This window comes from Suncus etruscus, chromosome 13, assembly GCF_024139225.1.
Source record: "Suncus etruscus isolate mSunEtr1 chromosome 13, mSunEtr1.pri.cur, whole genome shotgun sequence".
In the NCBI taxonomy this organism is placed as follows: domain Eukaryota; kingdom Metazoa; phylum Chordata; class Mammalia; order Eulipotyphla; family Soricidae; genus Suncus; species Suncus etruscus.
In genome coordinates this window covers 31,604,326-31,619,967 of record NC_064860.1, presented here as the reverse complement: position 1 = coordinate 31,619,967, position 15,642 = coordinate 31,604,326, and the positions used below count along the sequence as shown (strand labels likewise).

At 39.4% G+C, this 15,642-nt stretch overlaps 1 protein-coding gene across 2 annotated transcripts in view; it reads right to left on the bottom strand.

Annotated features, from left to right (window-relative positions):
- GPR156 (G protein-coupled receptor 156) overlaps positions 1 to 15,642 on the bottom strand; it is an 87,000-nt gene that overhangs the window by 8,437 nt on the left and 62,921 nt on the right. Inside the window, exons 4-7 of one of the 2 annotated variants that reach the window (XM_049785888.1) lie at positions 15,436 to 15,546; positions 12,058 to 12,183; positions 10,997 to 11,092; positions 6,348 to 6,584 (exon numbers count right to left, since the gene is read on the bottom strand). In XM_049785888.1, coding sequence (XP_049641845.1) covers positions 6,348 to 6,584; positions 10,997 to 11,092; positions 12,058 to 12,183; positions 15,436 to 15,546 — 570 coding nt within the window. The remainder of the gene's footprint in view (positions 1 to 6,347; positions 6,585 to 10,996; positions 11,093 to 12,057; positions 12,184 to 15,435; positions 15,547 to 15,642) is intronic. The other variant, XM_049785889.1, reaches the window with a different exon arrangement.

The following is a 15,642-nucleotide window of genomic DNA, read 5'->3' as shown; positions in this document are numbered from 1 at the left end:
GAGCAGAATCAAAGAAAAATGAAGGTCTCTAGAAGTTGGGGAAGCCACGGGTAAAGTGCCATTCCAGCCCCTAGTTTAGAAGAAATGCAGGCCTAATATATATATTTTTAATAATGATTTTTATTTTGACCAAAGTGGATTACATATCTTTCAGAGTAATGCAGGCCTAATATTTTGAGTTTAGCCAAAGAAGGCCTATTTAAGATGTTTGGCCTCCAGAACTATAAGATATTTGAACTGTTTTTAAACTCTTCACATTACAGAAATTTGTCATAGTAGCAATAAGACACTAATATAGAGGTTTCAAAGAAGGCATCCTTAAAAGAATACATCAGGCATTCATCTGTTCCTACCCCCTATCAGCCTCCTTTTATTTCAATTTGTGTCACAGAAAATCCAAAGCCAAGGGATATGGCTCAGTGTTAGTACATTTGCCTTGTCTGTCTGAGTTGCAAGTTCAATTCCTAGTACCCTACCACACTACAGGTGACACTGTGGCACTGTTATCCCCAGCAAAGCACCAAATTAATCTCTTGTGCACTGAAAGCAAGTGTGAAAGTACCACAGCCAAGTATGTGACCCGTATTAACACCTTGATAGTGTATGATTCTCAATGAGTAACAATACAATCACAGCAAAGGGAAGAGAAAGTAAGAGGAATACAAAAGCTTGAGGTGTTCAGACATATCCTGTTCTGTCACACCCATCTATCTTTGGTCATGGTCCTCCCCCATAATGAATGCCACCCACCATACTTTCCTAATCTGTTCAAGGAAATCTTACTCCTTCTTAAAGACAGGGTCTAAACAACCTATTTTAGGAGAAAATATCACTATTATTACCCAGGTAGACTGTGACACCCTTCCTAGGCATCATATAATACGATTTCCCCAAATACTTAATCTGTGTGGGTTAGACATCCTTTGATGTCTAATCATACTAAACCGAGGATGAAGTCCATATTCCCAGCAGCTAATAAATAGATTGGCAATATAGGAATAACTAAAATAACCTTTTTGGGGGTAAAAGCTCATATTGCTATTAGGGATGCCAGAACATATGGCGATAACTCCAGAGCACAGAAAAATGTCTAAGTAGATTCTTGTAGGTATAAATGAAATGTTTCAGGTGATTAGAAGAGAAAATTATGCCTCATAGGCAGGAAGATGCAGAAATGGGAGATCTATGTTCTAGTGGATCATAATCAGGTCATGAAAAGCAGATATTGGCTCATTGCTACTGCCCCTCTCAGGGTTTGGCATAAACAGACACTCAAGACATATCTTGAGGGCCTATGTAGAATGCTTTTCAGTTTACTTCACTCTAGTAAAGTCATCCATTTCACCTAGCTCTCTGGTGCCGCCTAGCTGCCCCTGAGAAATCTATGTCTTTGCATTCATAAACCCTACTCACCTAGCCCAGCCCTAAAACTCAGAGGAGGGTAAAAATGTCTTCTTTGCTTTCTCCACTCTTCATGCATCTTTCCAACCTTATATCGTTTATATCCTACACTCTTGGGAATACTCCCTACAGGTCTCACAGGAAGATTTTCTTTGACCTACAGTTACTGAACCAGAGTGGAAATCAATTCAGAGCTACACACAAAATGGACACATCCATGTTCACTTATGTGTTAAAAAAATATTTCCCAGGGACTCCCTCCATTTTCATTGAAACCTTGGGACATAAATTACCTTGTTTTACCTCATATTTCTGCACTTTTCTATAAAATTAAGAAGGGAAAAAAAAAAGGAAAGGATGGAGCAGGGGTCAAGTGGTCTTAGGTGCATTGGTGGAGATAAAAAAGGACAGAATTAAATATCCAAGCCAAAGTCAACAAGAATAGAATCAAGAGACCCAAACTATAACAATGTAAACTTAAAATATGCCTATTATATTGGCAGGCTAGGGGCAAAGGGTGATATTATAGATTGTACTCTGGGAACATTGGTGAAGGGAGGTTGACACTGGTGGAGGGAATGACCTTAATTCACTGTGTGTCTGAAACCCAACTATGAAGGACTTTATAAATCACAATGGTTTCAATAAAATAAAATTAAAAAAAGCATTTCCCTCCTAAGCCAGTGAATTATATATAACATAATTATGTATGCTATGTAACATACATGAATTATATAACATCTATTTTCCCATAAGCCAGTGAATTAAATATAATATAGTGAACTGTAATAATATTGCTTTTTGGCTTCAGATGATGGTCAGTCCTAAAGGAGAAAGAGTATGAGAGAGAAAACAGAAAAAGAAAAGTTCAAGACAAGTAGAAAGAAAAAGGGAATTAAGAGAAATGAAAAAGTAAGTCAACAGGATCCAATTGACCAGTTTCTCTACTACTCCCACTTCAACAATTCTATTCTTGTGACTTCATGTAGATCTTGATATCAGATTTGAAATTTATCCTCTATATTTAGGTCTTTGTATAGATTGGAAATATACCACTGAAACTCACTTAGTACTGCTGTTCTAAATGGTAAGCCAATGTCCAAGGAGAATGGAAGTCACATTGTGTCTAATGCTGGAGATGTAGGTGGCGGAGATAAAAGACCATATTGTGGTTAAGATACCTGCCAAGCATGTACCCAACCCCAGCTTGATCCCCAGCACCACTGCCAGATGTGATCCTGGATCCCTAGCATCACTGGGTGTGAACTTGGTATTCCCTAGAACTGTAGGACCTCAGAGCCAGCACTGACCACTGCATATTGGCTGAGGACTGCCTCCTGGGCAGTGAGAAAGAGCACTTAATGGGGATACGGGAAGCCTAGGTTCAATCAATCCCTACTACCACAAGGTCCCCTGAGTACTGTCAAAGGTAGGCCCACTCTCATCACTGGATGTAACTCCCGAACCAAAACAAGTTATGCAGAAGGTGAGCGCAGACAGAGGAGATATTAGAAGGTGGCTGAAGGCTGCTGATTTATTCTGTTTTAAATGGATGGAAGTAGTTTTAGATCAGAAGATTTTCCTTTAGTTGTTTTTTAGCGATCATTTCTTACTCAGATTATTTTGTTTTCTTTCAGAGACTCCTATTAATTCTACAATAGTATTTCTAGATTTGCTCTCCATATTTTCTATTCTAGTCTCTCATTTTTTTAAATTCATCTTTTTGTTGTTTCCTTCAATTAATTCAACTTTATACAATGTCTAGTTGCCTATTCAATGTTTATTTATATTGTGGTTTAAAATTTAACACAATATTTTAATCCTCTTTCAATACTTCATAAACTGTGGGACCAGGGCAATAGTCCAGTCAGTAGGGTTCTTGCCTTGGATATTAGACAACCCAGGTTTGATCCCTGGCACTTTATATAGTCCCCAGAACACCACCACTAGTGATCTCAGAGTACAGAAACAGAAATAAGCCCTAAACACAGTATGGTGTGGACCCCTAATCAATATTTCATGAACTAACACAGTCCATAAAAATGAGTTTGCTAGGGTTTAAGAGGGAAAAATATCCTTGAAATTCTCATGACATGATCAATTAGATATTTTCTCCACATCTCATGTTTTTATTTTACTCAAGAGAAAGATATCTTCCCCAAATCTTCAAAAATATCTTCCTCTTTTATTTTTGGTGCTGGTGGTGGTGGGATTGAAAGGAAGTCTTCTCAAGCAGTTCTCAGGGAGCCCAGGGGTTACTTCTGGTGATACTTGGCCAACTGGGACTGTGATACTCAGATCCATGATGCTCCGATCAAGCAGACTATCAGGGCCACTCCAGAAGTACTCAGGGACCATGAAAAACTAAGGATTTAACTTGTCTCCTTGTACAAACAAAGCATGCAATCTCCAACACCAAACCTATCTTCCCAGCCCTATGGTTCTTTTCTTCACCCCCCCCCATGGTTCTTTTCTTACATAAGGCCGTATTGATTCTTTCTTCATGGAAAGAGTATCATTTCCTATAGTATTTATAGCATAATAATATATTATCTTCATTATAACATGACTGCCATAGTTCCAGACATCACAAAAATGCCAGTATAAAGAAAGTATTAGAGGTAATTCTAGTCACAGCTATACCCTTTACAGAAAAGCATATCCTTTTTAGAAGTCTCCAAGAGAATCTTTAATGTTCTAAATTGTATGCACGCCTAAATTATATGTTAATGGTAGATGATCCTCACTAAAGAAGTTTGGCAAAACAAGTGTTTAGATATTTTACCTCTTTTTATAGTGGAGCTCAGCAAAGAATAAAGGGGTTGGAAATAAAAAGAAAAAAGGTTATTAGTTAACAGTGTTGGCTACAAGGCTGAAGCTGTTCCCACTATCCACGTTCTTTTTTTCTACCTTCTAGGGACAAGTCTTTGCTTCTGCTATACGCCAGAAAAATGGCTTTGGCTTTATTTAGGGGAATACATCTGGCTGTGATCAGGTCTTACTCATGGTTTTAAACTTAGAAAGCCCTCCTAGTGGTGCTCAGGGGGAACCAGGATAGATCCCAGTCAGCTGCATGCAAGGCAAGAACCCTACCTACTGTATGATTTCTACAGTTTTGAGCCTTGACTTTCATTGGCTTCCTTCAAGTAGCTTGTGTATCATTCAGATTTAGTAAAAAACAATTCTCTCCTTTTTTTTTTTTTTTTTTTTTTTTTGTGGTTTTTGGGTCACACCCGGCAGTGCTCAGGGGTTACTCCTGGCTCCATGCTCAGAAATTGCTCCTGGCAGGCACGGGGGACCATATGGGACGCTGGGATTCGAACCGATGACCTCCTGCATGAAAGGCAAACGCCTTACCTCCATGCTATCTCTCCAGCCCCAATTCTCTCCTTTTTTTTGCATTAGGGACACATACAGAAATGCTAGGGGCTATTCTGGGCTCTGTGCTCAGGACTGACCCCTGGAGGTGATTGAGGACCATATGTGGTGCCAGGGATTCAAAATGGGGTCTGTTCCATGCAAGGCAAGTTCTTTACCTCCTGTACAATCTCTCCAGTCCCTAAATATTTTATATTATAGCACAAAAATAAAACCATTCTTGTGTTTTCAGTGTGATGCTATAGTTTTTCCATATATGTATATCTAATTATTATTCTACTAACTTGCAAAAAAGGAATATATATTACTGTATAAATATATTTATATATATACTTGTGTAAAATGTCATGCCTCAAAGTGCATATACAGCATAAACATTATGGAACTATTCATTAGTCAATACTCTGATTTGTTTAGTTCTCTCATAGAGAGGTTAGAGTCAATTAAAGATTCACAGGAATCTAAATAGGGTCTGAAAGAAATAATAGGATGAGGGTGACCTCAGGGAGGACAAGTTCCTGAAGGGAATCAGAAAGAATGCCTACTGTCAAGTTCATTAACTTGGACATGTGTGGTTCAGTGGTACCCTCAGGCATGACATGAGTAATTTTACTTTACTTTTCAATTAGAGCCTATGGACTGCTTCACCTCATTCTCTTTCTTATTGCTGACTATATAATTCTGCTTTTGTCTCCTCCCTTTATTTTTTTGAAGGGGTTCTTCAAAGCACTGTGGTTTTGGGGGAAATAGAGTGTAAGGAATTGAACTCAGACCTCTCACAATTTACTCCAGTTCCTTTAACTACTTACCAGGTCTCTGTTTGATAAAACACATTTTTAGTTTTTCTTATTATTAAAAGAATAGAATATTCCAACTCTAATAATCAGAAAGGTAAAAACACTTTAATTTTTTTGATGGGAGAATGGAGAGTGTAAACCCGGTTGTGTTCAGGGGCCATTCCTGGCTCTGTGCTCAGGGACATATCCAGTGGTGCTTGGGAAATCATAGATAGTGCTCAGGGGACCATATGTGGTACCAGGGATTTGGAGCAGGTTTTTAGCCACAGCTATAGACAAGACAAGCTCCTTAATCCCTGTACTATCTTTCTGCCAGCAGGAGAACTATTAAATGATATAATATTCTATATGTTTTTTTCTGTGATTCTGCATTCACAAATGAAAAAAAAAGTCCTCAGACTCAGAAAAATGAAAGAAATAGCATTAACATTAATAGATTGAGGTATGTATAGGGAGGAGTGAGACCTGTCAAACTGGTGGAGAAGTGGGTCTATGGGCAGCTCTTTGATGTGGACATGGATAGTTGCTGCTGATGTTACCCAATCTCCAGTCTGTCTCCTTGTTGACTTGGCAGAAGAGCCATGTTCCTTTCGGAGTGCAAGGAGTCAATAACAGGAACAGTAAGCTTACTAGGAATCTCTTTCTTTCTGGTTTTCCAATCAAGGGCATTCCAGAGTCTCAATGAAATACACAATGAGCAATTTATCAAGATAGAAAAGCATTTAGAAGGACTAAGAGGACCAGTCCTGTTATATTCTCCCTGGACCATACCTGAGGAATGAAGATGAAGCAGTTGACAGTTGTTGTGCAAACAAAGATACCTCCAGCAGTGAGTCCGAAGACTAGGTTGGGCCAGGAGTGCAAATATCTGGTGACTACAAAAAGAAGGCCAGCAGCCAGCACCATGAGGTTGACCCCAACCATGATGGTGAGAGACTGATTCACTGGAGGTGAGCTGACATGGTCCGTCAGGCCTGCCAGGTAGGCTCCATACAGTAGCAGTAGACCCTGTTGGTAGAGAGGAAAAATCTGAGGCTCAGAAATGGCATCACTGGTTCGGGAGCACAAAACAGTGGGTTTTCCTCATCTGTGACAGGTAGCGAAATGGACAGATACCCATATTTTATAAACTAGAAAGTGAAGGTACCAGGGGAATGCAGTGGGAATAGAGATGATGGGAGTCAAAGAAAATGATAAGAGTCCTGACCTTAAAGTGTTACTAGTAGGATTTTCCAAAGAATTCATATGAAGGCACTCGGTGTGGTCTTTCAGACTTTGTAAATACTTAATGCAACTTCACACTCCTACTTTATTGAAGGCAAACAAATGACAGAACTTTGCAGTTTGAGATACAGAACAGGATGATGTAGGCAATAAAAACCCTACACAAAATACAAGGGTACTATCTTGGGACTGGAAGTTGAGGGACATGTGGAAACTCAAAGATCCCTGTGATCTACTTGTCAAGTCCTGGGCTGCAGCAGGACAGTGCCCTGAGGAAGGGACTCTTTATTTTCTCTCTAATTTTCCCAAAGGCACCATCTGCTTGCCAAACCCTGCACCTGCAAGACTGCATCTGCCTAGAAGGAATGCCTTTTGCTAATTACACAAAGGCTCTCTATAGGCTAGCAGGGGCTCTGTGCCAGGGAGATGGAAAAAAAGAGAACAAAGGCAGGCTGGGACTTAGGCAAGACTACGGGACAGGAGCAGGCAGCAAAGTCTTCTTCTCCCCCTTTCACCCTCTTTGTTATATTACCTGCTCTTGAGCCCTCATCCCCCGCAAACCCCCTGCCTCCAGAAACCCAGGATTTGATTCTTTCTTCTTTCCCAAGAGTCTAAACCTGCTTAGACTTTTTGTTTGTATGATGGAGAAAATAATTCAGTGTTTTAAAGTACTGCCTCTGTTAGAAGGAGCAGCAGTTAAATAGAAACCAAAACTTAATTCAATAATATAAAATATATAGAATATAGAATACATATCTGCCTGATTATGTACAAAGGGTGGAGGACAGGAAATAATACTATAAAGAAGGACACAGGTAGGGAAATTAACAGCTAGCACACAAACACCCATATTTCATAAACTAGAAAGTGAAGGTACCAGGGGAATGAATGGAGATAGAGACGTTAAGAGTCAAAAGGAATGATAATGGTGAGACCAGATAGCCACAGGATAACTTCCAGGGACCCTGAAATCACATGATCAGTTCAGGGATAGGTTGAAAGTGAATTTTGGAAAGAAGTGGTGTGCCTAAAGTGAAAAAGTCAGAATGGCTAAGATCCCCTCCTGGTACTCCTAATATCCAGAGCTCCAAGTGGGGCCTGAAGGCTGTGACCACTGAGAATATTCAATGACTAGATGATTCATAAGTCAGGAGACCAGTGGGCTTTCAGCAGAGTTATTGCATTCTTATTAGTAAACTTCAAAGAGGAAATTAATTTTTTTGTTTGAAAATGTTCAAAGCTGGGCCCGGAGAGATAGCACAGCGGTGTTTGCCTTGCAAGCAGCCGATCCAGGACCAAAGGTGGTTGGTTCGAGTCCCGGTGTCCCATATGGCCCCCAAGCCTGCCAGGAGCTATTTCTGAGCACACAGCCAGGAGTAACCCCTGAGCATCGCCGGGTGTGGCCCAAAAACCAAAAAACCAAACAAAAAAAAAAAAAAAGAAAATGTTCAAAGCTGATGCTACTCAAAAAAGCTGGGTATTTATAAAGTCTCTACACATACATTACTTGTATTTGAGAGTGTCATATAGATGATGGCTGTATGTCATTTTTCGTCACTCCTGAGAAATGTCTGATAAGGGGAAGTTCACAGGCTCATAAGTATGTGTGTAAGTGTATGGGGAGGGAGGGTTTATTGGAACATAAAGTGGAGATTTGGACCTGTGTCAGGAGCTGCTTATAGACCAGGAAGGATATTCATTCTCTGTCAGATTCCAGATGCTTAGCAAACGTAATCATTCCCACTTTTATTTTCTTTATCCAAAAGAAAAACAAAATGCAAATGGAGACCTTCCAGCTGGAAGGATATGCTGAGGAGGATCACTACCATGACTTCTGAGACTTTGGCCGAACTTCAGATGCCTGCAGCCTAAATGTCTGCAATTGTGCCTCACTGGAGCATTCTCTGTAGTCATAGCAGCTGCATCTTTCTGAAAGCTTGATGGAGCAGAATGAAGAAAAAGGCATATGCTGATTTCCACATAAATCATGATTTCATGAAAAAGTTTGAGAAAGGAGGAAGGCTGATTTCTTTCAAAGTAGAGAGTGATTTTGGAACAGAAAGAATTATTTGGGCTGAATTCCATGAAAGTCTGTCACTAACTGGTATTTCCTGAAACTTGAAACATGAATATTTGGGATAATGATAGTTTCTCTTGCAAAATAAACAAATAAAAAAAAAAGCCATGGAGAAAGTAAATCAAATTGAGTGGGAAAGTGACTTGCTATGTGGGAAGTGCTGAGTTTCTATGCTGAATTGGAGAGGACTCAAAAACTAGGAGACACACAGTATCAAAACTATCCAGGGAGGAAGCAAAGTCTAATAGAATGCAAAAATTAGATCTAACATGCTAGTATCTGTGAAGCAGGTGTGGTTGAAAACTAGCATGTATTATTTCAAATGTTAGAACTTCTTAGAGGAAGTTATTATTGTCCCATTTTATAGATAAGAGAACAAAGACTCAGAGAGGTTAAATGAGGCAGTGGGTTAGCTTGCAAGGAACTGAACCAGAATTCAAAACTTGCTCCATAATATCCTGTAGTTCACTTTCTTAACTAATAGAAACAAACTAGAGATCAAAAGCTTTCCACTTCCTGGTGTTGACTCTTAAAAATATCTCTACTAAATAAGTTAGAATAAGAAAGACAAACACCGGATGATCTCCCTTATATGTAGAATAAAAAGAAACAAAGCAGAGGAAGAGACAAACATCCAATAAAAACAAAACTTTAGACTACAGAGCTGAGGTTACTGGAAGTGGTGTGTGGGGAGTGCTAAAAAGAGTAGATGGCATCACTGGGCTGTAGTAGTGGAAGGATATTGGCACTTTGATCATGTGTATCGTGTGGTAGTTTGTATCTATAAAACATATAAACCTTTAAGTCTTGCAAACCAGCGTTACATTATGAGATTTAAAAAATGTTTCCATCAAAATATTGTCTATATATAGTCAAAATAGTCTTTAGATGGGCCGGGCGGTGGCGCTAAAGGTAAGGTGCCTGCCTTGCCTGCGCTAGCCTTGGACGGACCGCGGTTCGATCCCCCGGTGTCCCATATGGTCCCCCAAGCCAGGAGCAACTTCTGAGCACATAGCCAGGAGTAACCCCTGAGCGTTACCGGGTGTGGCCCAAAAACCAAAAAAAAAAAAAATAGTCTTTAGAAAGATAGTATGGAGGTTAGGGTTAAGGCTTAAAGGTGCTTTCCCTGCATATAACTGATCCCAGTTCAATCCACAATATAGCACGTATATGGTCCCCTGAACAATGCCAGAAGGAGACCCCTGATCACAGAGTTAGGAATAAGTCCTGTGTAATGAAGGACGTGACCCAAATCCTTCCACCCAATCCACCATCTGTTCCTACTCCAAAAGAAAATACTTCCTGTCCCAGCTCTGACACCAGAAACAGCCACTGAAACTCTTTTTTAGTGGTAAAGTGAGTAAAGTCAACTTTCATTTCTACAAACACTCCTACTCGGTCAGCCATGTGTTAGACAGTTGTTCTGACAGTCAACTGTAGTCTCTGTCATGGGACTACATCTTACTTGAGTCATCTTAATAATCAAAATAGAATGGCCTCAGGAGTCTCAGAACCAGTTGATGTTCCTCCTAGTTAAAAACCAGCTAACCAGACGGGTGGTTCCTCTCCATTAGTACACTGTGTAAGTATTTGTCCTCTCTGGAAACGATACTCTACTTTTGTCATCTAACAGAGACAAATGAGTCTGATAATAGGAGATAGTATGTGTGACACTTAGAGGTAGCTGGAACTACTAAAAAGACAACCTGGATGTTATCATCTGTCTAAGGCCCCATCCTGCTTCCAACCAGAAGGTGAAAGGCAATAAGATACCTTGATACAAATCCTGAAGAAAGACTTAAGATGGATAAGGAATTGTGGGTGAAATGTCTCCTCATAATTTCCCTTACAGGGAATTGAGGAAGAAAACTGGTATTTTTAGTAAATGGAAAAAACATACATACAAGAAATGGTCGAAACAATAGGTGAATTTATATTATTTTGGGGTATCCAAAGAGTTTGGAAAATTATTTCTCCAATAAGCATCTCTGAATTCAATATATTTCAAGATACACACACACACACATATAAACCACCTCATTAATTCTTGTAACTCCTCTTTATATATAATCCATTTTGTTGGTGACAGACTGTAGTCCAAGAAGATGTGGTTACCAACCTTGCATCCCAAAATGAGAGCAATCCAGACATCTGAGTATCGGGAAGCACAGAAGTGTGTGCTGGTCAGAGAGCAGGACACATCTCTCCTTGTCACCTATAAGGAAGAGAGAATAAGGACTGAGGGCACCCACAATGAACAAAAACACAATAAATCTGTCCATATCCTGGAGCAGAAACTCCTTTACAGCAGATAATTTCCTCCTTGATATGTAAAAGCTATAAAATTGAAATGACTCTATTAGAATCTAAATGAGAGTGATTATGAGTTGGAGGAAAATATGATAAAACTAAAGTGTGGCTACTTGGCGGCACTGGAGCTTATCCCTCTTATGTGCTTTTCTATTACAATGAATCTTTATCAAATCTATGATGTCAAGATTTAACTGTATTCCCCAGACCCCTGTGATATGCTAGTGCCTATTTATTGATTACTATTTACCAGGCATAGTTGAGTCATTTGCTGCCCTATTTCATTAAATCTTTAGAACAGCTCTAAGTAGTAGTATCATCCTATCTAATCTAAGACTTTTAGTGAGGTTTTTCCAAAGTTATATAGCAGATAAATGTAAGAAATTAGAGGAGAAAGTTGGCTCTTAATGATACCTTTCCCTCTAAAAGTTAGAGAAAGTCAACTTCCAATAGCTGAAGGCTCTCATTAGAGATAATGTGGAGGTAGAGATCAGGCAGATTCTAGGGTACTGAACCCAAAGTAGATATTGTTGGAAGACCCTTGGGACAGGATATGAAGATGGAATGGGACATGTCCTGTAGGTAAGGGCAGGGCATTCATTACAACTGCAGTTTCTTATTCTGTCCCCCACCTTTTTTTTTCTTGGTGGGGGAGAACACCTGGTAATACTCAGGTGTCACTCCCGGTAAGGCAAGCACACTACCCTCTGTACTATCACTCCAATCCCTCTTCCTCTTTCTATGTGTTTTCTTTGCCTGATTGGAAGGTAAACATAACACTCATGCTACTGTGTATAAATGACCTCATATGCCCACGTAAATTAGTCCCTTAGTAGAGTAATCTAATTCTCAAGCAATTTGGTCCCTCACCATCATACTGACACCAAGAATCTGGAGACACTGAATTGGATCAGTTAGTACCCATATCAGGAGCAGGATCACATCAGCTAACACCAGAGCTGCCACCAACCCCAGTAGCTGCAGGTCTTTGATTATCTGTAAAACAGAGTCAAGGTCATAGTTTTTGTTTGTTTTATTTCTAATTCATTGACAGTGTAACACAAGAGTCAAAAGTATCGCATATAGTCTGAGTTACATACTTTAGGGTACATCACTACCCCTCAAAACTTTCAAAGCCAGAAATTAAGATGAAACTGATACTAAATATGTGCAGTAATTTCTGTTTATATCATGTTTATCATGATTCTTGAGTACAAAGCCAGGAGTAACCCCTGAGCACCGAGTATGATCTAAAAACAAACAAAAAATAAACATAAACAAGAAAGTGAAGATTTCTGAAAAAGTTAACTTTGTGAAAAAAATACGGTTTTGCTTTTTATCTGTAAACTATCTAAAAGATAATAGAAATTTAAACAAAATAAATATTGTATAGTTTATAAAATATGTGCAAGTTTAAAAAATAGGACTGGAGAGATAAATGGAGGATTAAGGTGCTTGCCTTGTATGTAGCTGACCAAGGCTTGATCCCTATCATGGCATGTGGTCCCCTGAACCCTCTCAAGAGTAATCCTGAAGCACAGAGACAGATTTAAGTCCTAAGCACCACTTATGTGGCTTCCAAAATAAAACAGTCAATCAAAATCCCAACACAAACTATGCTTGGAAATGGAAAAAAATAGAAGCAACCTATTGTAGGTACTTGTATTGTGTGTGTTAATATCCATTATAAACTAATTCTTCAGAAAGAAAATTGAAGAGGGGGCTGGCGAAGTGGCACTAGAGGTAAGGTGTCTGCCTTGCAAATGCTAGCCAAGGAAGGACCGCGGTTCGATCCCCCGGCGTCCCATATGGCCTCCCCAAGCCAGGGGCAATTTCTGACCGCTTAGCCAGGAGTAACCCCTGAGCATCAAATGGGTGTGGCCCGAAAAACAAAACAAAACAAAACAAAAACAAAACAAAAAAAACAAAAAGAAAGAAAACTGAAGAGGACAAAATATACGATGGCCCTCAAGCAACATAGAGGTGGTCATTCTCTAAAGAGAAAACAATCTTTTTGACAAATGGTAGGATAACAACTGATAAATGGTAGAATAATATGAGGTATGAGAAAGAGAATATGTCGGTGTGTGTGTGTGTGTGTGTGTGTGTGTGTGTGTGTGTGTGTGTGAGAGAGAGAGAGAGAGACAGAGAGAGAGAGAGAGACATTGCATCATACACAAAATTTAACTCAAAATGGATCAGAGGTCTAAATGAGAAACTGAAAGTTAAAACTTAAACACCGGGCCCGAGAGATAGCACAGCAGCGTTTGCCTTGCTAGCAGCCGATCCAGGACCAAAGGTGGTTGGTTCGAATCCTGGTGTCCTATATGGTCCCCAGTGCCTGCCAGGAGCTATTTCTGAGCCAGGAGTAACCCCTGAGCACTGCTGGGTGTGGCCCAAAAAACAAAAACAAAAAAAACTTAAACACCATTTGTGGTGGTGGGTTTTGGGTTACACAAATATTCTTAAATCTAATACCAAACACATGATCCATAAAGAACAAATTATTAAACAGTACTTGATCAAAATGAGAAACATTGTCCTCTTTGAAAGACTTTATTAAACAAATGAAGAAAAAACTTATGCAGGAAGAAAATCTTTGCAAATCATATATCTGATAAAGAACTTGGATCTTAAATATGAAGAAATTCATATTTTTTAAAAATTCTAATTCATAAAACTCATTAATAAAAATAAATAAAAACAAATATAAATAAATAAGTGGGTGAGGAATCTTGGGTCAAGTTTGACCAAAGAAGATGTATGGATGAGAAGCATGAGAAAAGATGATAAACAATAGATAAGGGAATTGCAAATTAAAACTGCATAATATAAAATTATAAAATATAAAATTTTATATAATATATATTATTATTTATATAATACAAAATTTTTTGTTCACGAGTACTAGAAAATTTTATTTAATTTTTATCTTTGCGTCATCTTCCATATTATAACACAAAATTTAAACTAAATAATATACTATTTAAATCAACATACTAATTTAAATTAAATATCAAGAAAAATATAAACTTCTGTTTTTATTTACAGACTGTATAGGGATATAGTTAGGGTGGCATGTTTGTATGCACTTTGGCTGCCTCATAAGTACTGGGGTTGATTTCATCTATAAGATGCATTTCTTCTGCCTTGCTTGTTGCTTTGGCTCTATCCTTCTTAGTACAGGGAATGGTTTTCTTTTTCTTTCTTATTTTGTGTGTGTGTGTGTGTGTGTGTGTGTGTGTGTGTGTGTGTGTGTGTCACACCCAGCAGTGCTCAGGCATTCCTCCTGGCTCTACGCTCAGAAATCGCTCCTGGCAGGTAGGGGGGACCATATGAGATGCTGGATTCGAACCACCGTCCTTACCTCCATGCTATCTCTGCTGCCCCCTTCTTTCTTATTTTTTTTTATAAATTTTATAAATTAATTTAAACACCAAGGTTGCTCATAATACAATTGGCTTTTTTTCACAGTTAAAAAGTTGTTCACAGGCCCGGAGAGATAGCACAGCGGCGTTTGTCTTGCAAGCAGCTGATCCAGGACCAAAGGTGGTTGGTTCGAATCCCAGTGTCCCATGTGGTCCCCCGTGCCTGCCAGGAGCTATTTCTGAGCAGACAGCCAGGAGTAACCCCTGAGCACCGCCGGGTGTGGCCCAAAAACCAAAAAAAGAAAAAAAAAAGAAAAAGTTGTTCACAATTGAGTTTCAATCATACAATGTACAACAACTTTTACCAGTACACATTTCCTACCTCCAATGTCCCCAGTTTTCACCAGCCCCCCTTTCTCCCTTTCTTCTTCTCAGGAGCATATATTCTCTCTCTCTCTCTCTCTCTCTCTCTCTCTCTCTCTCTCTCTCTCTCTCTCTCTCTCTCTCACACACACACACACACACACACACACACACACACTTGTTAGCTATGCCAAGCAGCTGTCTTTCTGGGCATCCCGCTTTCCTTTCCACTTGTGCCAGATATAGCTCAGACAGTCCCAGAGTAGTACCAGGGCTTAGGGAGCATATGAAGCCAAAACTATGTTCAAAGAATCTGACTCTCAATAACACGGACATAAAGTCTTCCAGTCTTGAGAATTTATGAGGCCATGCAACTCTATGAATTGAAGTGAAGAGGAAGAATTTCAGACAGTTCTAAAATATCCAGATCCAGTAATCTGACCTGAGCTTTGCTAGCTTGTAATCAATAGGGCAATGGTTGTCTTCAAGTAAGAAGTATGAATTACTGCCTACTCACCACTCTCTTATCCGGGACCCTCTGGGTAAACACCCTGTAGAGTCGCCAGCTCTTCCCCAGTATGGGGCCAAACACGAGGGAGGTCCCGATGCACAGCATGGCCAATCTTATCTACAGAAAGGGACAGTGCCAATAGTCAGGAAAGGAATATGGGTAGTTTTGATCTATCAAACTTAAATTAAGGAGGGCATGGAGTACAAAAAGAAC